This window comes from Osmerus eperlanus, chromosome 4, assembly GCF_963692335.1.
Source record: "Osmerus eperlanus chromosome 4, fOsmEpe2.1, whole genome shotgun sequence".
NCBI classification, from domain to species: domain Eukaryota; kingdom Metazoa; phylum Chordata; class Actinopteri; order Osmeriformes; family Osmeridae; genus Osmerus; species Osmerus eperlanus.
Window position 1 is genome coordinate 9,354,038 of NC_085021.1, and position 20,278 is coordinate 9,374,315.

Genomic DNA, 20,278 nt, shown 5'->3' on the forward strand with positions numbered 1-20,278 from the left:
TGTTGCTACAACGCTGGGTGTCAGCTGGGGAGTTAACGTATACCCGGGTATGTCACATAACATGCTTTCTGGAATACCCCCCAGATGGGGACCATTTGCACCAGTAAAACAAGCATGTTGTTTCCATTTAAGAGCACAAAGGGTATCCTGAATGGATGTTTATGGGGGGGGTCCTTGGAAAATGTTCAACCCTGTAAGGAGGTCACTGGCCCCAAAAAGTTTGAGAACCCCTGGTCAACATGACTACTGTAGTGTGTGTGTGTGTGTCTGTATGTGTGTGTGTGTGTTTGTGTGTGTCTGTATGTGTGTGTGTGTGTGTTTGTTGACCAACGTTGTGCCTCAGTGGGCCAGCTGTATGGCGTCACAGCACTGCACTGTATGCAGTATGCTTGGCTAACAACCAGCCCTCGGCCTTGGAACAAGATTGATTGTTGTTGCATAAATCATGTCTCAGAACTCTCTCTCACTCTCTTTCACACACACTGACACACAGTCCCACACACGGACACACACACATTCATACATACAATATACACTCAGCATGCATCCCCAAAGGTTCTTTGAACAAAACAATTTATAGGAATTCAGTTAATAATATGTTAAAAGTTAATGTACCTGGCTATATCTGTTCCTGAGAAACTATGACTAAAGATAATTCGCTGTTGCTTCTGTATCTGATGTCTCATTTTAGGCTTCCACTGGTCTAGCCTTACAGGTAGATTGGATAGGTGAATGTGCGTGCTTCTGCAGAGAGCTGATTACTGAGTCGGCTATACTGACAACACCTGAGGAATGTGTAGCATGCATTGACAGCCAGATCCCCCCCCCCCCCCCCACACACACACACACACACACACACACACACACACACACACACACACACACACACACACACACACACACACACACACACACACACACACTCACGCCAAATGTTCCCTTGGCTGCTGCACCAGGATCGAACAAAGTTCACTTCCTACTCTTTCACAGGATTCATAGATTACAGGGATGCAAATGGCTGGCATGTACGTAAAGGCATCCTGTGGTAACTCATTTTAAATGACGTCTATAGCCAATGACTGTGTGATGCAGCCTTGCTTTTAATGTGAGGGAGTCAGGTGGCTGAGCGGTGAGGGAATCTGGCTAGTAATCCGAAGGTTGCCAGTTCGATTCCCGGTCATGCCAACTGACGTTGTGTCCTTGGGCAAGGCACTTCACCCTACTTGCCTCGGGGGAATGTCCCTGTACTTACTGTAAGTCGCTCTGGATAAGAGCGTCTGCTAAATGACTAAATGTAATGTAAAATGTAATGTAGAGTTGAATTATTTCGCAACAGAACGTCATCGGCAGTGATTTGTCAGTTGTAATTTACTAACTGGGGAATTTCTGTTTTACAACCCTTCTCTTCCCCATCCTCTCCACAAGCCTCTTTCCTGAATACTCAGTTTCCTGGTATTAGTGAACTGTGTGGGCTGGCTGGCCGGCTGGCCGGCTGGGCGGTTGGCTGACTCTGATGGACTCTACACTGAGTCACAGACCAAACTGTCCTTGAGCCCAGTGGAACTCCCACCATATTTGGCATCACCAGTCAATTCTTTTAACTATGTTATTGTTTTATAAAAACACAGAACATTCTCACATGATATTCAATTACAAAGAATGCCAGGTACATACAATACTCCTCATAGTCAAGGAGTAAGGCCAATCATAAATTCACACAAAAGCAAGCCTATCCTTTCATCCTTGTCTGACTTGACAAGGTATAGCCTAGACCTAGTGATGAAATCTGGATGAAATTCATCAGAGTCATCTGAAGTGTCTCACCTGCATGGATTATTAAACTATTGTCAGTCATAGCGACAATGTGCACATTTCGGGACAATGTGAGAGAGTGAACTCTTGTGTTGGCCTACACTGCACACTTGAGGGCTAATCAGCCTTGTAGACAAGCCATTGCAGGGGTCGGGGGATTTAGTTGCCAAGCAACTTGCGTTGATTATGAAAACACTTGTCATTCACATGGATATAAGAGCCATCCAAGGACACTATTGTCTTAGAAATCAGAATCAGAATTGGTTTTTATTGCCATGTAAGTTAACACAAACACAGAATTTACTGTGGCAGGAAGGTGCACACAATGAACATACGGAACATATAGACTTTACATCGTGTTACCCAGTGCCATAGGCTACTATATACTTGTTATCTAAATCTTTCTTTCCACTATCCCCAACCCTGTTTTTTGAGAAGGTTTGCCAGTAAAGTGATATAATAAAATATTACATTGTTTTAAGCAATAGGAAAAACAATTCATAGAGATTATTACATTAGGTCTGATTCATAGAGCCTACAAAACCCAAAACATACCACACACACGGTAGCCATCATAAATGCATCATGTATGGAAGAAAATAACAATTTAACCTCAAGCGCGCACAGCAGAGACTGAGAGCGCGACTTCCAATCACTATCACAGATTCCAAACTGAATGTCCCTGGCTGACGTCAGCTGACTGCCTTGGCTGTGCTCTCCACTCCGGACATAGTGCTGCAAAAATGCTGCTCTCCGTACCGCCAAGGACAGGAATCAACCCATACGGCGGTTATACCAGCAGAAATAGTAAGAAGGTAAAACAATGCCTTATTATACCCTTTTCGAACAGTAGATATTTGACTGTAGAGTAATTCGTACATTTGTATCGGCAGTTATGTTGCTCGACATTAATCTGCAGTGTCCTTGAAAGTGGATCATTCAACACATCAACTAAAGTCGGGGTTACTATTCCACACTGTGTTTAATTTATCACTGTAATAATGTTGTGCAAATGCTTTTAATGACCGTTATGGCCATTACTGTATTCTCATGCGGATGTGAAATCGTTCGGCTCTATCCATGTTTAAAGAGGGATATAGTCAATGAAAGGATTCAACAGAGCAAATTGTGTGGAAATAATTAAAAGCTTTTAATTTGGAATCCAATCTTGACTAAAAGGTTAACTATGAACTTCTAAAAGAAATACAATGCCTCCAGCTTTAGTGATGGATTATCTGTTCAATAGGGTTCATTGAATAAACCGCAAGTTAACCGAAAGTTTTTTTTACGCTTTAGCCTATGCTCCACCCCTTAGAAATTCTACGATGATGGCTGGAAACGTCCGTCTGCCAGAATGAAAAAGTAGGAGGCTACCCATAAGAACAGTAGGCTAACAGTTGCTGAAATATAGGCTATAACGTTGGGGTAATTATTCGTCTTCATTAATATTGTGCCAAATCCAAATGAAATGTAGGTGAAATTATCCTACACATTAACGTTGACCTGCATTTATTGACAATTTTCAAACAATGTAGGTTTCCACGGAGTAGATAACACTAATGGCTTGATATTGATATTGGAAGTTCTTCTCTGTCAATAAGCATCAAACATTTATTTGATTGCTTTCATAATGAAATTTACGTAAATGTGCATTCTCTGTTAGTGATTGAAAACTTGTGTGTTTGGGATGGGCCATTGGTTTTAATGATGGCTAAAGAACATGTATGCTTATAACTGTAAAATGTTGTCCAGTGTTAGGTTTTTTATTGCTGGCAGAGCACACCATTGCAGATGCAGTGTCTTTACTGAAACTCAACTCCTTCTCCTAGCTATGTTATTCCTTTCTCTGCCTCATGGTTGGCAGGAATTCAGATTGCACAGATTAATGACCTGGAATTCCTGGAATTCTAGCTTCTAACAAAATGTGCTTATTTCAAGAGGGGTGTCTGCTTTTTCAAGCTGAAGTCTTTTGCAAAAAAAAGACGGCCTTAGTTTCCCATTGTGAGAGCTGAGAAGTCTCACAGAGAGAAATCTGACAACGTCAAGTGGTCACCTCTGGTCTATGTCTTTTAGTACACGGAAAAGAGTGGGGGAACAAAAGGATTAAGAGATTTTTCTCCCTCCCTTTCTTCTGCTTTCGATTTACCGCCCCTCCCCGCTTTCCCCGGTTTCTTTTTCCCCCACTCTCTCCCTTTCGCATACCTTTATTTCTTGGCTGTCAGTGATTCAGTTCACTTGGACAAGACAGAGTTTTCTTCTTTAAAGGGGGTGTTAATCTCCCTCCATGTTTTATGGGTTGGGGTTTATTTTTCTGTTAATCACAGAACCGTTTGCTTGCTCTTAGGGGTTTTGCCCGTTTTAAGTTAGAACTGCATGAGGAGTAGGCCAAACAAAAGCTCTCACCTGCTCGTCTCTATTGAAGATTTGGTGGCACAGGTTGAAAATAGTCAGCAGTTTTTTGCTACACAGTTTTTTCTTGGACCTCTGCTGTAACAGCACATACAATTTTCATCAACATGATCTTTTCCACTGTGCCTTTTAAAATCCCTTTTACCAAGCAGGTAGGACAAAATGTCTAGCTGTATTTTGTCTATACTGTAGGCTATATGAAAATGTCAGTGTATTTGAAATGTCTATAAAAATGTGTTATACTTTCAGCAATAAGTTGTTCTGGAGCATAATTTATATTGTGAGTCACCTATGTGTGATGTTCTTGTAACAGAAATGTGTTGACAAATTATGTATTGGGAGCTTGTTACTCAACAGCTTACAGTGTGTTCAATTGTATTTTTAATTGTCTTACGGCTGTATAAGAATGTTTAGAATCTTCTCATACCCATATCTCATTAAGAAATAACTATATTGTCTTCAGGGTATCAATTATGTACATGTACAGTAAGGAAGCAAAATATACAATCATTTTATTTGCTTATTTGTACTTTTTATAATGTTAAATACGGTCACAAATATGTTATTGTGAATATTAAGAACAACTGGCCATTTGTGTAGTTTAAATGTACTTTTTAATCCAGTACACTGCCCTGACTGATGGCCAGTGATTAAGTCGTCGTTACCCTCAGTAATTTCTCTTATCTATTGTCCCTAAATCACCTGCATCCCTCTTGGGAATCCCCTCCAGGTCCAAAACTCAGCCATCAGCTCATCAGTCCCCAGACTGTAGCACACACACACACTCACATACATGCTGTTTATGTTCTCTCAACAGACCATGTTTAATTTGTGGTACTTAGTAGTTCAGATAGGTACATCCTATATCTACCACAGGAATCGCAGGCACGCTGCAGAACTTAGTTGATGTGCTGGTGACTGCAACCTACTCCTCCTCGAGCACCCTCTGAATGAGAACACACTAGAGGTCGTAGACAAACATTTGTTTACCGCGTCGGAATGTAAAGAATGTGAAGACTTCCCATTGTGGTGCTTGTATGGAACTGTGGGAGAGAACGCGTTCCGGGGGTCTGTGGAGGGAAGCCTGACAAGCGAGGCAGGAAGGATACCCATTGGATGGCCAATGGGTCAAGCTTGCGGCGTCGACTAACTGTGAGTTCATATCGTTCATGCTGACAAGACAGTCCAGTGGTGCTGTTGTAAGCAGAAGAGCAGAGCAGTAACGTGAGCCTCGTGACTCGTGGTCTTGCGTGCACGATCCACTGCTTCACATACACAGGCTCCTCTCCCTGCATTGCACAGTGGTGACCTGCTCGCGTGGGGGTCAAGGGGGGAGGGACCTTGTTTTGTAGTGTGCTGCTACAGTGGAACATTGTTTACAGTCGGTCCCTGTACATCATGGTTGTAATAACACTGATAAGGCGGCTGTGCATATCAGCCTAGGCCAGTTGAGAAGGGCTTGGCATCAATGTGCTGCGTTGACTCAATGGCCTGCTTATTTACCGCGCTGCCCATAGGGAGCTGGTATGTTTTTGCATGTGTGGCACAAACACCTGGCGCGGTTGGGCGCTGCAGATGGGGGGCTGGTGGGTGAGCCTCTGACTGGTTCTTCCTCAGAACAAGCCAAACGGACGACTCCTTAATGAGACAGTCTACCTTCTGACCGGAGAGCACATGAGAGGGATTAGCCCTTTACGCTAACAAGCTCCGTCGCCAATTAGAAAGCACTGGATGTGCCCAGGACTAGAACCAGTCCTCCCTTCCCCGGCCTCCCCATGCAGGTGCGTAGATGCCTGATCCGCTGGCCTTTAGCACTCCTCTCTGGAGGAGGAATAGGCTGTGATGGTGGAAAAACAAAACAAACAACGGTAAATTGATGCAAAAAAGAGGTTGGAGATTAGAGAGGAGTTTGCTCATTTGTGTTTGCAGAGGAAAATGTGTGCATACCCACAGGGAAGGATTCATAAAACGTGCGTGTAGAGCAGTGATTGTGATTGACCTCAGAGATGGATATCACCATTCATATTCCTACCAAAATACAGTATAGAATCCGATATTCCTCATTTGTTAATCTCCTCAAAGATGATAGTAGAAGTTGTATACAGAAGAACTGGCTTCAAGATCAACAAATTATAGATGACTGGATTTGACCTAGTAAAGCTTTTTTATAATCTCAGTATGATGATGCCGTTGATACAGTTTAGGGGTAGTCCTAATTCTGCTTCCATAATACATTAAATGCATAACAACAATAAGTGGGTGTTTTCAAGAAGTCATTTTACGGGAAGAGGATAATAAGCTATATTCCCGCTCTACTGCTGTTCTGTTAATAGGCCAGTGGTCCTGAAGTGACCTTCTGGTGTCCAACAAGCCAGCCCTTTGTTGCCGCGGGTGGGTTTAGTGACCCTCACTAATGAAAAAGTTCCTCCTCTAAGACTGATGGCAAGTCAATGAGAGAGCCAAACATAGCCTAAACATGAAGACACAGGGCTGCAGTATGAAAGTGAAACCGTTGGGTCAGTTTCAGGCACGGATATGGATCCCTAGTCTAAGACCAGGAAGCTGTTTTAATGGGGATTTTCCATTGATGTGGTTTTCATCAAAGACTATGCCTAACCCTAACAGTCTGTTGTCTTTGTCAGTGTGTTTCTGTTTTGAAACAAGACCCATGTGTTCTTTCTAAATGAAAGCAAGAGATTTGAACTTTAGTCGGTTTATCATAGTTTATTCTGTCTTTCCAACTTCATCCATCCTTTTCTCTCAGGTTTTAAATGAAAGTGAATATCGACTTGCGTGGCCTGTGACTCGTCGAATCCGTTAATGATTTTACTCCAAAGCAGGATTAGCTCAATATTGAACTGTTGCGAGCAGGCTACCCAAATGTAATTCATATAAAAGGCAATAGTTGTAGATTTTAAAGCATTTCAATTACATTACAGTCACGGGTGAAGTTTATATTTGACTGTGTTCCCCTTGTTAGCCAACCACCACAAAAACAGAATGATGAAAGTCACCACAGAGATGGAGGACTTGAATTTGTATTGATTTCTGGGAAGTGACTCTGGGTCTGTGAGCTGCTATTGACAGCATGCCTTTAGCTTAACCAGCCCTTGTAACTGGTGATCCAACTAATTGTGTTCTTAATTGATCTTCTCCAATTTAGCCCCAAGGTGAGAGAGACTTAGTGGGCCATGAGAGATTGTGTCATTTGATTGTCCAACCGAAAATAAATGGTTTTAATAAGGACTTTGTCGTGACTATATTTTGCCCTGAATAGTTGAGTTGAGCGCTTGAAAGCAATGAAGCCTCAAATGCTCCCCAAAATCTCCCAGTTCCATTCTGAGGAAGGCGTCAGCCTGTGAACGGGTGGAAAACACCACTTTTCACAGCATCGTTCCTGGCAGCTCACTAGCTTGTCCTCTCTTTCTTCCTCTCTTCTCCCAGCAAACGTATGTGTCCTCCAACTATCAGATGGCCCCAACCAGTCCCAACACCACCCCTGGGAGCAGCAGCAATGGCAGCAACAGCAGTGGAGGAGGAGGAGGTGGCGGAGACCAGCTGAGTAAAACCAACCTCTACATCCGTGGCCTCCACCCAGGCACCACAGACCAGGACCTGGTCAATCTCTGTCAGCCGTGAGTACCTGACCGACTCATCGCTGCTCCACACACACGTACACTCACACCTACACACACACACACACATACACACACACACACACACACACACACACGTAAGCCACTGTCTGGCTGAATACTCACTGTCAAACAGAGCAGGAGAGAACGAGAGAGGGGAGGAAGGGTGGGGATGAAAACGCAGGATAAAAAGCAGATGGCTTTTAAGTGATATTGACTTGTTCCAATATCCAGTACATTATAAAATATACATCATGTAACATATACATTTTGACACACCTTTTACATAGTTGAATTATATATGACATTACCATAATACATGCTAACACTGAAACCACAAGCATGTACAGTTCTCACACTGCAATGCGGCTAAGCTCCTGCACTCGGTCTTCCTGTGCCATCACCAGTCAGTGGCCTTCTGGAAAGATCAACATCAGTTTGGGCGCCTGATCTAAGAACCTTTCAGCTGGGCACAACTGAGGGGAGACTTTCCGACACCTGGGCCCTCTGCGTGTTTAGTCTCTGTCCCTCATACGCTGGCTGTTTTTTTCCTCTCCTATACGATATGATTCACTGTTCCCCTGCGGACAGTACTGCACACCAGAGAGTTTAGGGGCCTCACTTACAGTACGAGGGTCTTGTCATCGCAAGATAAAGGCTCCCCTATTCTGGACTGAGATGTCTCCGTGTGTAACGTCATCTGCGCTCGTTGGAGAACGTCCATACGCTGTGATGTCGGAGGCCTGCGATGCGGAAAGCGTGCGATCAGAAGCCAGGCGGCGGGGGATCACGTGAGCTGTGTTTGTTAGATCTTGAAGCAGACAGATCAAAACAAGTTGGGATGAGATGAATGAGCTGGGTTTCTTCTTAATTGGATACTGGAGCCTGGTGATGAGAAACAGAGCAGCTGGGAGACGTCGGAGAGAAGAGGAGAGAGATCAAGAGAGAGGGAGAGATGCAGACGAAAAGAGAGATACGTTAGAGACAGAAAGAGAGAGAGAGAGGCGTAAAAGAAAGAGAGAGAGTGGGAGAGACGTAAAAGAAAGAGAGAGAGAGAGTGGGAGAGGCTTGCTATTTTACAGCTGTCTGGAAGATATGGCTCACATGAGGCTGTTCGGCCCTACAGGAAACAGTGAGCCCAGGGGAAAGGGAAAGACAAACAAGGGCAATGACATGAGGAGAGGGGGATGGAGAGTAGAGAGGGAGGGAGGGAGGGAGGGAGGGAGAGGTAGAGAGAGAGTCTGTGGGAGGAGTGGTTGAAGGCTGAGGGTTTCTATGTCAGGTGGTGCTCTTTGGTGGGAGGGGTCTCATATTTCTGGCGTTACAGAGCCGCAAAAATCACTGCAGGGAATCTTGCTTCTCAGTCGAGCTGATGAAATCATGCCGCATGCCGGAATGACCCTCTAACCGAATTTCCAGCATGACTGGAAGAGAAGCCTCCGCCTGCACTGAATGACGCACAGAACGAAAAGAACAAAAGAAAGTTTAGGAGTGCTATATGTAGTTTATCCTAGTATTTCAGAGCAGCAACAGATATGCTCACACAATAACCAGGAACCAGCAACCCCCCCCCCCTCCCCTCCCCTCCACCTTTCAAAGCTGACACAACTCAGTTGAAGTTGCTGGACGCATGCTCTCTGAAATGTTGGAATGGAGGAAGTGAGAGAGAGCCAGGGATGAGGGAAGAGTGCCATCTCTCCCTCTCTCTCCCTCTCTCTCTTTCTCTCTCTCCCTCTCTCTCCCTCTCTATCTCTCTCCCTCTCTCTCTCTCTCTCTCTCTCTCTCTCTCTCTCTCTCTCTCTCTCTCTCTCTCTCTCCCTCCCTCTCTCTCCCTCTCTCTCTCCCCGTCTCTGGAGGACCGACCGCAGATTCAGCTTTAGCTCCGCTAGCTTGACCAATGAGATCCCGGACACAGCGCTCTCGCTCACTTCCTCACATGGCTGGGTCTCTGTTCCGGGTGCGTGCTGCGCTCCTCGTCGCAGACCTCCGAGGTGAACACTCCCAATGCTCCAGAGTACAGGGGGCTGGCGAACGTAGCTAGAGCCTAGAGCACGAGCAACCGCCTCTGCTAAAGCATATAGTCTGGCACTCTGAACAAACACACACATGTAAAATGCATGCTGCCGTTTTACATGGTCCCATATGGTAATGCTATGACATGAAGATTTATGGGTGTTCTTGTTGTCATCAACTTAAGTCTCAAGATTAGAATATCACGAAATAGTAATGATAGGATGGGATCAAAAAACATAATGCGAGTTTGCTCCAGACTAGTTGTACTGTTGTGTTTACTGTCTCCATTTGAAAGTCTGATTTATTTAACACCAATATGAGGTACTTTAATGGAAATGCTGGAGTCCATAAAATACACTGCACATGCCAATATGTGCTCCTAACAGAGCAGAGAGACCGATGCCAGGAAGATGACTCAAGGAAGACTGTTTTTATTATTGTATATATTATATACAATATTACATTATAGATTGTTTCTCTACCTGAACTAATAGACTGCAGAAGTAGTCTTCGAAGTGCTTGCTGTATAAATGTCAACCAAGCAACACTTTGCTCATATTTCCCCTCACATTTTTATTTGACTTACAGTGATATATTGCGCCATAATTCAGTTTATATGCCAACAGACTGTAATAACGGAGTAAAATTCTCCTATTCAGCCTGAGGTAACCTATTACAACCATGACGACTGTAACCCAGACATCAGGCAGCTACCTACACAGAGCAAACAGGGAGGGCCGCTAGGACCCGGGAGAGAAGGGCTGCTGTGTAGTGTGGCTGTAGTGGTAGCTAGCTGTAGGGGGATGTTAGTAGCGTGATAGTGTGGGTGGGAGCCAGCCTAGTGCTATCCAGGACAGCCAGGGAGAGGGAGATCAGGTTACACTGCAGATACATGCCGGGAGAGATGGGAGCAGATCGAGCTGCAGGGATGGATGAATCCCACAGGCCTGCAGCAGCTTAGAGCTCAAGCTATAAAGAGAATCCTATAGGCCTGCAGGATACTTAGGGCCAGACAGACGATATGGCACCTCTACTTACTGATAATGCATTGTGATGCGGATGCTAAATGGGAGTGCTTGCATTCTGCAACGTACCATTTGACTTCATGCCGCAAGCGATGAAACGGCCCTGTGAAACAACCGTTTTTAAGTGTCTTCGCTACAACACACTTTTATGTAGGAAACCATTACAAAGGATCTTGCTTAAAGTAAAAATAGATGGGCGGTTCAGAATTCAGTCTGCCACATTTTGCGTTCTAGGAAGTCATGTTAAACGTTCTCAGCAGATGTGTGTGTGTGTGTGTGTGTTTTAATAGATACATACTCTCATACATCTCTTCTCAGTTGAGTGTGACTACTCAAACGAGTCTGTCAAACATAACCATCTGCTTCTGGGTTTGACAGCTATGGGAAGATCGTATCCACCAAAGCCATCTTGGACAAGTCCACCAACAAGTGCAAAGGTGAGAACAACAGCAGGTCACGGTAGGATGATGGTGTGTCTCCGTGACAGATAGGGATCCCTGGAAATGCCCCCTGGCTGAGGTGTTGTGTTCCAGATAGTGTGCGTGTTCTTCCTGGTTCAGCAGGTGTGTGTGTGTGTGTGTGTTGTGATGTAACACTACCAAGTTAGGTGGGTACAGTTGTATAGCGACACATCTGTCTACTGTAGTTGCACACACACACAGTCCCACACATAGGTACGCACTCTACCATCATGTGATATGCCAGATCCGAGTGTAGATTTCCTTGTGTGACGTGTGTGTGCATGTGTGTGCGTGTAGGCTATGGCTTTGTTGACTTTGACAGTCCAGCCGGAGCACAGAAGGCGGTGACAGCGCTGAAGGCAGGGGGCGTCCAGGCCCAGATGGCCAAGGTAAGATGACCCCCCCACACACAAACACACACACACACGTGTACACACACCAGGATCTGTTTTCTGGGCCCCACAGACACAGCAGTCAGACTACAGCCACCGACCACTTTGACTTCCTCTTTTGCTCTCTTTGTCTCTCTTGCTCTCTCTTGCTCTCTCTCTCTCTCTCTCTCTCTCTCTCTCTCTCTCTCTCTCTCTCTCTCTCTCTCTCTCTCTCTTTCTCTCCCTCACTCACTCTCTCTTTCTCTCCCTCACTCTCTCTCCCTCTGGCATGTCAGGCCTCAGGGTTCAACTTGTTTTGGTTATCCTTGGGCTCCTGTGTTGACAGTGCCTCAAGAGAGAAGCCGTAGCGTGTGTGAATATATGTGTGTATATGTACGTTTGTGTGTGTGTGTGAAGTCCCAGACATGCTCGCGAGTGCACATGCGTGGGGGCATGCATGTAGTATGTGTGCTCGTATGTGTGTGCACTACAGGGGATTGCTCAGTGACAGCGCTGAGGGAGTGTGTCCCTGAGCCTGTTTCCAGAGCTCCCTGCACAAAGAGCTCGTCTGTTCTCCCTTGTGGTGTCTGAGTCAGTGTCTGAGCGGCTCCCCGCTCTGCAGGGCCCCACGCCCAGCCACCCGCCCCGTCCACACGCACACACACACACACTCTGAGTACACTTGGCAACCACACACTCCACCACCGCCCCCCCCCCCCCCCCCTTTCTGCCCCCAACCTCAGCTCAGCTGGAACATTGACACACACACACCTAACACCCCAGAAAAGCCGATCTCTGTCTCCTTAAGCTGGATCACTGACATTCTCACTCGCAAAAATATCCCGATTTCACTCGGGTGTCGGCCGTGAAGGTTTTACAACTTGACTTACATTTACGTCAGCCCAAGCTTCTGACTCATGGTTAGTAATTCCTGGTGAAACCCACAGTCCTCGTCTCCTCCTGGTTTCAATTGGCTCCTCTTGTCGCCTCATCGTGGGGCGGGGGACAAGGAGGGGGGGGGGGGGGGATTCACCTTCAACACAGGTTGCAGCAATCACAAATGCATTATTCATGAGGTGGAGATGAATTTGAAATGCATTTACAGCTTTTTAATCACATCCGCACACCCAAGTAATGAATATGCAAAGCAGCCACCCGGGAGAGACCCAGATTGGATATCGCCGGGCTATCTTTAGCTGTTTACCTCTGCAGATTCAATTTGTTTGGGCAGGTAGCAGACGGATAGGGATCAAATCAATCAAACCCCTGTGACATAAAACAAGAATTTCTGAAGCTGGTCTCTGAGGACTACATCTTAAGTGCTGACAAATCTGCATGATTTGACTAACGCATGCAAGCCCAACAGAACTGGTCCTGCCTGGCATATGGATTGTAGGTCAGGATCGACAACAACAATATCAGAACAAGCCTGCATGTGAATAAACCTTGAGATACTGGTTCATGCCTGAGGAGACACGTGAGGATGGCCCTGTTGAGAACATGCTACAGATGTTTCTACACATGACATCCATGAACTGCAGATTGCCACTGGAGACTGCAATGGTGTCATGCTCTGTTGAGTCTGAATCAGGTTTGACACCTGCCTCTGTGCCTAGCAGTGTTCTTGTCTTATGTCTCCCAGTACTAGGAAGGAGAGACAGAGAGGGAAAGAGAGGGAGGGTGAGAGAGAAGATCAGTTGAAATCGAGCCAGAGACTGTTATGTCAAGTCCACTACTGCTTCCTCTATCCAAATCTCATATTATTTCAGCTCCTCCTCCTCTCCCTGGGCCGTTCTCTCTTTTCTCATCCTTAATCTGGGAATCAATGAAAAACAAACCAAAAGAACAGCCTTGTATCTGTTGACTCAAATCCCCATTTCAGTTTCAGCTGCGTTTACAATGAGCTAGGCAACGTCTCCTCTGGGCGTGGAAGCCGAGGCAGCGCTGTCACCCAGGCGCGAGCTTGTCTTCCCTGTTAGTCAGGTGTTAGGAACATCTCTCCGCTCCCCGACCCTCCTTCCGTTTCCCTCGAAACAAGGAACCTTTCCTCAAGCTAAAAGTAGCCATTCGCTAAAGTTGCGCTGTTTTGCTCTCAAGCATATGTGACTCATGGTTTTGACACTTCCCGATTGGCCGCCCCCACGCACACTCATGCGCTTTCCCTGCCCGTCTCTCCCATAGCAACAGGAACAGGACCCCACCAACCTGTACATCTCCAACCTGCCCGTGTCCATGGACGAGCAGGAGCTGGAGGCCATGCTGAAGCCCTTCAGCCAGGTCATCTCCACACGCATCCTCCGCGACGCCGCCGGGAACAGCAGGGGGGTCGGCTTCGCCAGGTAAAGCACTGCAGGCGGGGTCAGACTTAGACTAAGCATGCTCCTTATCGTCACCAGGATAGATTTCTCTGATGGGATTTGTAGGTGTGAAATGTGTGGCTGCCTTGGAGCTTGTTTGTAGTCGGTTTCCGAGTTTCTTTGACCCGATCGATTTGGTGGGCCACGTGAAATTGTGGGTGGGAGATTCCTTATCCATCAGCGTCTATTCGCCTTAGAGCTAGGCCTGAAAACATCCCCGAGCATGAGAAGGGAGACTCAACTATCTGCAGAGAGCGCCATCTGGTGGCCACAGTGGTTAGTACATACTGTACCAATCCCTCCAACTACAGCTGTCTGGTACTTGAAAGAAAACCAGAGCCCCTAAATGTATGAGGTGTTTTGAACAGTTCAAAGTGAGGATTTTTTTTCTCCAAATGAAATATCCTGTCAAGGAATGATTCGAAAGGGCCAAAAATATGCCCCCTTTCTCTCCCCCCCCCCCCCAGGATGGAGTCGAAGGAGAAATGTGAGACCATCATTCAGCACTTCAACGGCAAATATATCAAAACCCCACCAGGTGTTCCCGGTGAGGCTCCTCTGCACAGCACTTCTCACCACACAGATGTTTGCGTTGGCAACTTTAACAGCACATCAAAGAACTCCAGATTCCCCCTCTTCATCACACAGCCTAGCCGAGGAAGGCTGATTAGAAAGCCTCCCTCACGGTCTCTGACCCCATACAGAGGAGGGTGACACTTGGGTGCTGCGTTTCATAACACACCACTGCTCCCCATCTCTCCAACCTCCAGTTCCGGCAGAGCCCCTCCTGTGTAAGTTTGCAGACGGAGGCCAGAAGAAGCGCCTCAGCCAGGGGAAGTACCTCCAGAACGGACGGCCTTGGGGCAGGGACGGAGACACGGTGAGGACGATCCGCTCAGGCGCTGTGGGGAAGGACCGATGGGACGCTCGGTCTTCCTTGGGTTTTGGAATGGTCGTCGAGGCTGGTTCCCTTCTGTTGTGTGCCCGCGGTGTGGGTTGCTTAGCTTGTGACCGTATGGAGCGACAACATTACACACCGTGTATATTGACAACAATGTACACACTGTGTTTAGCAAACAGGCGACAAACCTTTCTTGGATGTGTGACTGTCCCTTGTTTGTCCACAGGGAGGGATGACATTGGCGTATGACCCCACCACAGCCTTACAGAATGGGTAGGACTATGTTGTTATGTTAACTCATCAAAACATGTCATCAATTATAAGCATTACATACAGGTAGACTAACATATGTCAAGCCATCAAATATCCAGGTCTGCAATTGTAATATGTAGAGGCTCAGTATTGAATACCAAGATGGACCCGTGGTTTGAAATAGGTGCGTTGTGGTTACGCATTCGAGTCCTCTCTCTCTCTCTCTCTCTCTCTCTCTCTCTCTCTCTCTCTCTCTCTCTCTCTCTCCAGATTCTACTCGTCTCCCTACAGCATGGCTCCTAACCGGATGATTGCCCAGACCTCCCTCTCTCCGTACATGCATTCCCCAGTGTCTACCTACCAGGTCCATACACACTCTGTTGTACAGCTGTGTCTCGAATGAGAACAGTGAAGCCCCATTATGTGGGCGAGCAAAGAGCCGACTCTCCAAATGCTCATACATTATTTATGACTTTCGGAATCAGGCTTTCCGTGGCTTTTTATGCAGGTGTTTGTTCAATAGGTACAGTACTGACTCGAGGTGTATCAGTCTGTGATGCAGAGGAGTAGACCTTTGTGAAGATTGGTGCTTGTGTGTGTGTGTGTGTGTGTGTGTGTGTTCTACAGGTTCACAACCCCTCCTGGATGCATCACCAGTCATACCTCATGCAGCCCACAGTGAGCGATTCTATTCTATTCTATTCATACTATAATGCAAGGAATCTATGTGTGTGTGTGTGTGTACTAACTGTGAGTGTGTCTGTGTCTGCAGGGGGCGGTCTTGACGCCAGGGCTGGACCACACCATGTCCATCCAGCCCACCTCAATGATGGGCCCTCTCACCCAACAACTTAGTCACCTCTCCATGGCCAACGCTGGCACGGTGAGACACACATAAACACATTACATTACATTACAACTGCCCTATTGTTGACACTCTTCAGTGTACTGCAGGCAGCTATGTAAAACCACTCTTAACAGCCTACTACCTAACAGCCTGTGTTTATACTTTGCAAAGCGTCTTTGAGTAGTACAAACCTAATGTATTGATATTATTATTAATGTGAAGTGAACATATCCTCCCTGTTCTCCTCCTCAGTACATGCCTGCTAACACAACTATGCAGGGGACCTTCATACCCCAGTACACACAAGTGCCTCCTGCCAACGTTTCAGTTGAGGTAAGAAGCCGACAGCATCTTACCTGATCCCACTATACATGAAGGTGTGTGTTTACATTTGGCTGTTGGTGTTCAGGGTTGTGACATGTGACTTTTGTCTGAAAAATCGGTCCTTTTTTCCATCTGTTTCAGGAAAGTGCCGTCCAACAAGTTGCCATAGAGACACCCACAGAACACACAGCCTACTCTTACCAGCATGGCAAGTGAGGACAACACAGAGGTGGGTTGTGCCAGAGTGCTGTTGAGCGTGTGACATGTTTATCAGTACTTTTGATGTTGCTAGAGGGATGATTTCACGCTGCTATACAGTAACTGATCAGAGGTAACTGAGATGTGGAACTAAAGTGTCTTTATCCATGTTTCTGGAGGCTCGTTGTGACGTGGCATCTTCTCCTGTCTGTTTCTTCCTGTAGAGGTGGAGTCATTGTCACGGGCCTCTGCCCACTGTCCAGCTCAGCGTGTGGAAGTGGGCCCTGGGGGGAGGACTAGGAACTGTTGCACAGTGGACCTTTACTTTACAATAGAAACTATACTTTAACCAGACCGGAGGATGACAGTGGAATATGTTTAAGTGGAACAAGAACGGAGCATCTATTTTGATAAGAGAAACTACTCGTCCAGTCAACAACAAAAAAAACTAAAACAAAGCAGGATGACACTTTTGTGTGTGTGTGTGCGTGCACATAATTATATCGAGATTTTCTACAAACATTCTGGGGCGTTGTAATGGAACCAGGAACAGGGAAGCGACGTGTCATGTACATTTTCTTTTTTCTATTTAGTTTTCTTATTGCTTTGAATCTGTATTTTTGGTACATATTTCAAGAGTCTCTTCTTCAGTATCTTCCCTCTTTACTCTGCCTTGTTCTATTTAAGTACTTTCATGTTTTTGAAAAGAGAAGGCTAAGTACTCTAAGATGTCTGCAACTGGGGCCAGTGTTGGTGCTATCAAGCACAGATTTGACTCAGAACAAATATTTCAGAATAGAACAGAATTAAAAGTGTTCTTATCTCATTATTTTGGCACTTGAGTTAATATGTTACAAAAAACATCACAACAAATTTATTCTATGTTATAACATACCAACAGTCTGGATATGCGGAAAAAGCTACAGACAATCAATACATCAATGGATTTGATTGTTAATGTTAGGGATATTTGGTCGAGGTATAAATAGCTAATTGCTTCAAATTGTATTGATCAACAATTTTAAAAGAACAACTGTCCATGCCAAAAGACTGGTAGTTAACAGTGAACTGGTTTCTTCTTTTAGTGGCATGTAAAGCTCTTTTCCTTCAAACACTTTGAGTTTCTTTTAGTCAAAGTCTTCAAATGAGATGATAATTTAATTTTGATAAATAGTAACAATGCCATTAACAATGGCTTTTTTTGGTTTCACTTAGCTGATTGGTCTCTAACATTCATAGTTTTTATCTTGATTTACAGAGATTTATTTAAAGAACGTTCCCAGAGATTTTCTATTCAATTTTAATACTTTTTAGATCAACCATATTTTTTCAAGAGGTTTTGACTTTATTTTTGGTAGTGTGCTATGTGCTTAAAGTAGTGAAATGTTCTTTTGGACAGTAGATATAAGTGCTTTTTAAGATTTTAAGGTGCTCTGTCTGTGTAATAATGCTGTAATTACACATTTCTATTACATTAACTTTCTATTTATTAATTTATATTGAATTCGACCAGTCATTATTTTATATTGACCAAAACCTATCCATCTTTTGGCAAATATTATATTAGTCAACATAATTAAACCATTGATGAATTACAGCATTATTAAACAGTATTAGAGTGACTTAATGTACAGTGTGATCAATCCTGCTTTTATATTAGTATTGTGTTTGGCATTTGGCTATTCTAATGATTCATTATGTCTGGTTTTATTGTTGATCAGATCAGAAGGCTGGATGGGTCAGATGTTTGTAATCTCTGCATCACGTTGGCACTTCAGTACTTTCACAAAAGTGAACAAATATGTCTGGGAAGTAAAATATTTTAACTGGAATTTTCTCCCAAGTGTTTAGGGGATAATTCAAGATAAATTTTATTACAGATTACTCATGCTAGTGGACTATACATTCAGCTGGGTGTTTAAAAGCAAGGTTCTGGGATGTTCTGAAAGGCAGTAACCACAGTAGACCTCAAACCTGCCCACAGCTGGTACTGTGGCCATAGTATCCTCACTCTTCCGTCCAATGTTGGAAGAACACACACCCCCGCAGTCACTCGTCCAATAATGCTGTTTTGTTTTCAAAATAGCTGGTGATCTATGCAACAGATTTATTGTTCTGAAAGCAATACTGCAGATAAACCAGATTCTTTCATATGAGGATGCATGGGTGTTGCTCCCATGATGGTAGGACAAATAACTTGCTTTGATATCAACAGAGATGTATGTTTTATTTGATTTAAACATAACTGTCCTGGCTTCCTGTCCATCTAATGGTAAAGAAATTATGTGCAAAAGGGAATTTTATGACAGACCACAGGATACTGGCCACCTGCCATCCATTCAAATGGAACTGTCCTTGACGTTTTAGAACAAACATGTTTAATATTAGTTTTGTGTTACTACCAAAGATGTCATCAAATGGTCGGTGGTCCGGTAAGCTGTTTCACCCTTATTGGAGCAATGTCGTTTTCTCATTCTTACTTTCTATTCCTGTTTGATGCGCATAGATGGGGATCTTAAAATCTGATTATTAGTTCATGGTCATTGTGGAATGACAATAGATGGTTTGCTTCCATCAGAAGATAAGTAGTAACACTTTTTCACAGAAATGCCTTAGCTGTCACTTGGGAAAGACGTAAAAAGGTGCTACTCAAATTAAATGGATTTCTGTTAACTTTGATCATGCACTGCTTAGATGTTTCATGTTTTGTTATGCATTGATGTACATTTGGATCAAATCACTTCAATAACGCATTTGTCATGACACAGGAAAGACGTTTTGACAAATAAATGACTGTTTTGAGTCCAAACCATAGTTTGTGAGGTTTTCTGGAACCAAATTATTTTCCAGTCCATCATTATTCAAGATTTTCTTAACCCTTGTGTTATCTTCGGGTCATTCTGACCCATCAGTCATTGTGACCCACCTTCGTATTGCGACAGATTTACCGCATACAAAGACAAAGTGAAGCATTTTCTTTTAACAGCTAGGCTGTCTCAGACCCCCCACATTGCAAAGGTTAAAAGAAAATTATTTTAATTTGTTTTTGTATTGGGTAAAATTGGGTAAACACAACGATGGTTCGTTATGAACCTTTGGGTCATGTGACCCGAAGGCAGCACGAGGGTTAATGCATTTGTCCTTTTTCAGAGTTCACTGAATGGTTCACTAAATGGTTTAAAACAGATTAAATATTGTGCTGCTAATTTTAGATTTGGAAGTAGGTTACTATTGTGTATCTAGAATGAAATATACAGTAGGTTGAATGACTTTTCTGAAGTCATATTATGTGGAAATATCACTGGTGAAAAAAAGGTCTGGGTAGTTGTTTAGATGATCACGTGTATCCAATGGCAAATTTTCAACTTGTTTGGTTTCTCAGTTATTTGTCCTGTTGTGCCACGTGTTTCCCTTGTAGAAAACTATGGCTTTGAATATGTTTTTTTGTGTGATGTTTTTGAGCTGGGTAATTCTTTTAATTAAAATTGTTTTTTTCACGTATTTTGCCTTTTATTATACAGTATAAAGACCACTTTCTCCATTGAAAATTGTACCATTTTTTTTCTTAGCCAGCCATGATTCATGACAGTAATTCATAACATGGTTTATGTTATAACATAAAGCTTTTCAAATATTTTAAATCTGAAGCTACAGCTAAACTCTTGTCTAACAT

The 20,278-nt window shown here is 44.3% G+C and overlaps 1 protein-coding gene across 2 annotated transcripts; it reads left to right on the top strand.

Annotated features, from left to right (window-relative positions):
* Nucleotides 1–2,515: 2,515 nt before the first annotated feature.
* On the top strand, nt 2,516–20,106 carry rbms2b (RNA binding motif, single stranded interacting protein 2b). Of its 2 annotated transcripts, none has more exons than XM_062458702.1 (14): nt 2,516–2,627; nt 7,666–7,856; nt 11,273–11,331; nt 11,653–11,744; nt 13,908–14,065; nt 14,551–14,630; nt 14,854–14,963; nt 15,211–15,257; nt 15,507–15,600; nt 15,864–15,914; nt 16,009–16,119; nt 16,336–16,416; nt 16,549–16,636; nt 16,830–20,106. In XM_062458702.1, exons 1-13 carry the CDS (start codon nt 2,556–2,558, stop codon nt 16,621–16,623), a joined length of 1,221 nt encoding a protein of 406 aa, XP_062314686.1. In that variant the 5' UTR covers nt 2,516–2,555; the 3' UTR covers nt 16,624–16,636; nt 16,830–20,106. The 2 variants fall into 2 exon arrangements, with proteins under 2 accessions (XP_062314686.1, XP_062314687.1); XM_062458703.1 differs by lacking the exon at nt 2,516–2,627 and adding an exon at nt 4,092–4,373.
* Nucleotides 20,107–20,278: the final 172 nt, after the last annotated feature.

Coding starts and splice junctions, on each gene's coding strand:
- rbms2b (XM_062458702.1), top strand. CDS start 2,556: ATGCTGCTCTCCGTACCGCCAAGGACAGGAATCAACCCATACGGCGGT. Junction 14,631..14,853: donor AACCCCACCAGGTGTTCCCG/GTGAGGCTCCTC, acceptor TCCAACCTCCAG/TTCCGGCAGAGCCCCTCCTG. Junction 16,417..16,548: donor CTGCCAACGTTTCAGTTGAG/GTAAGAAGCCGA, acceptor CATCTGTTTCAG/GAAAGTGCCGTCCAACAAGT.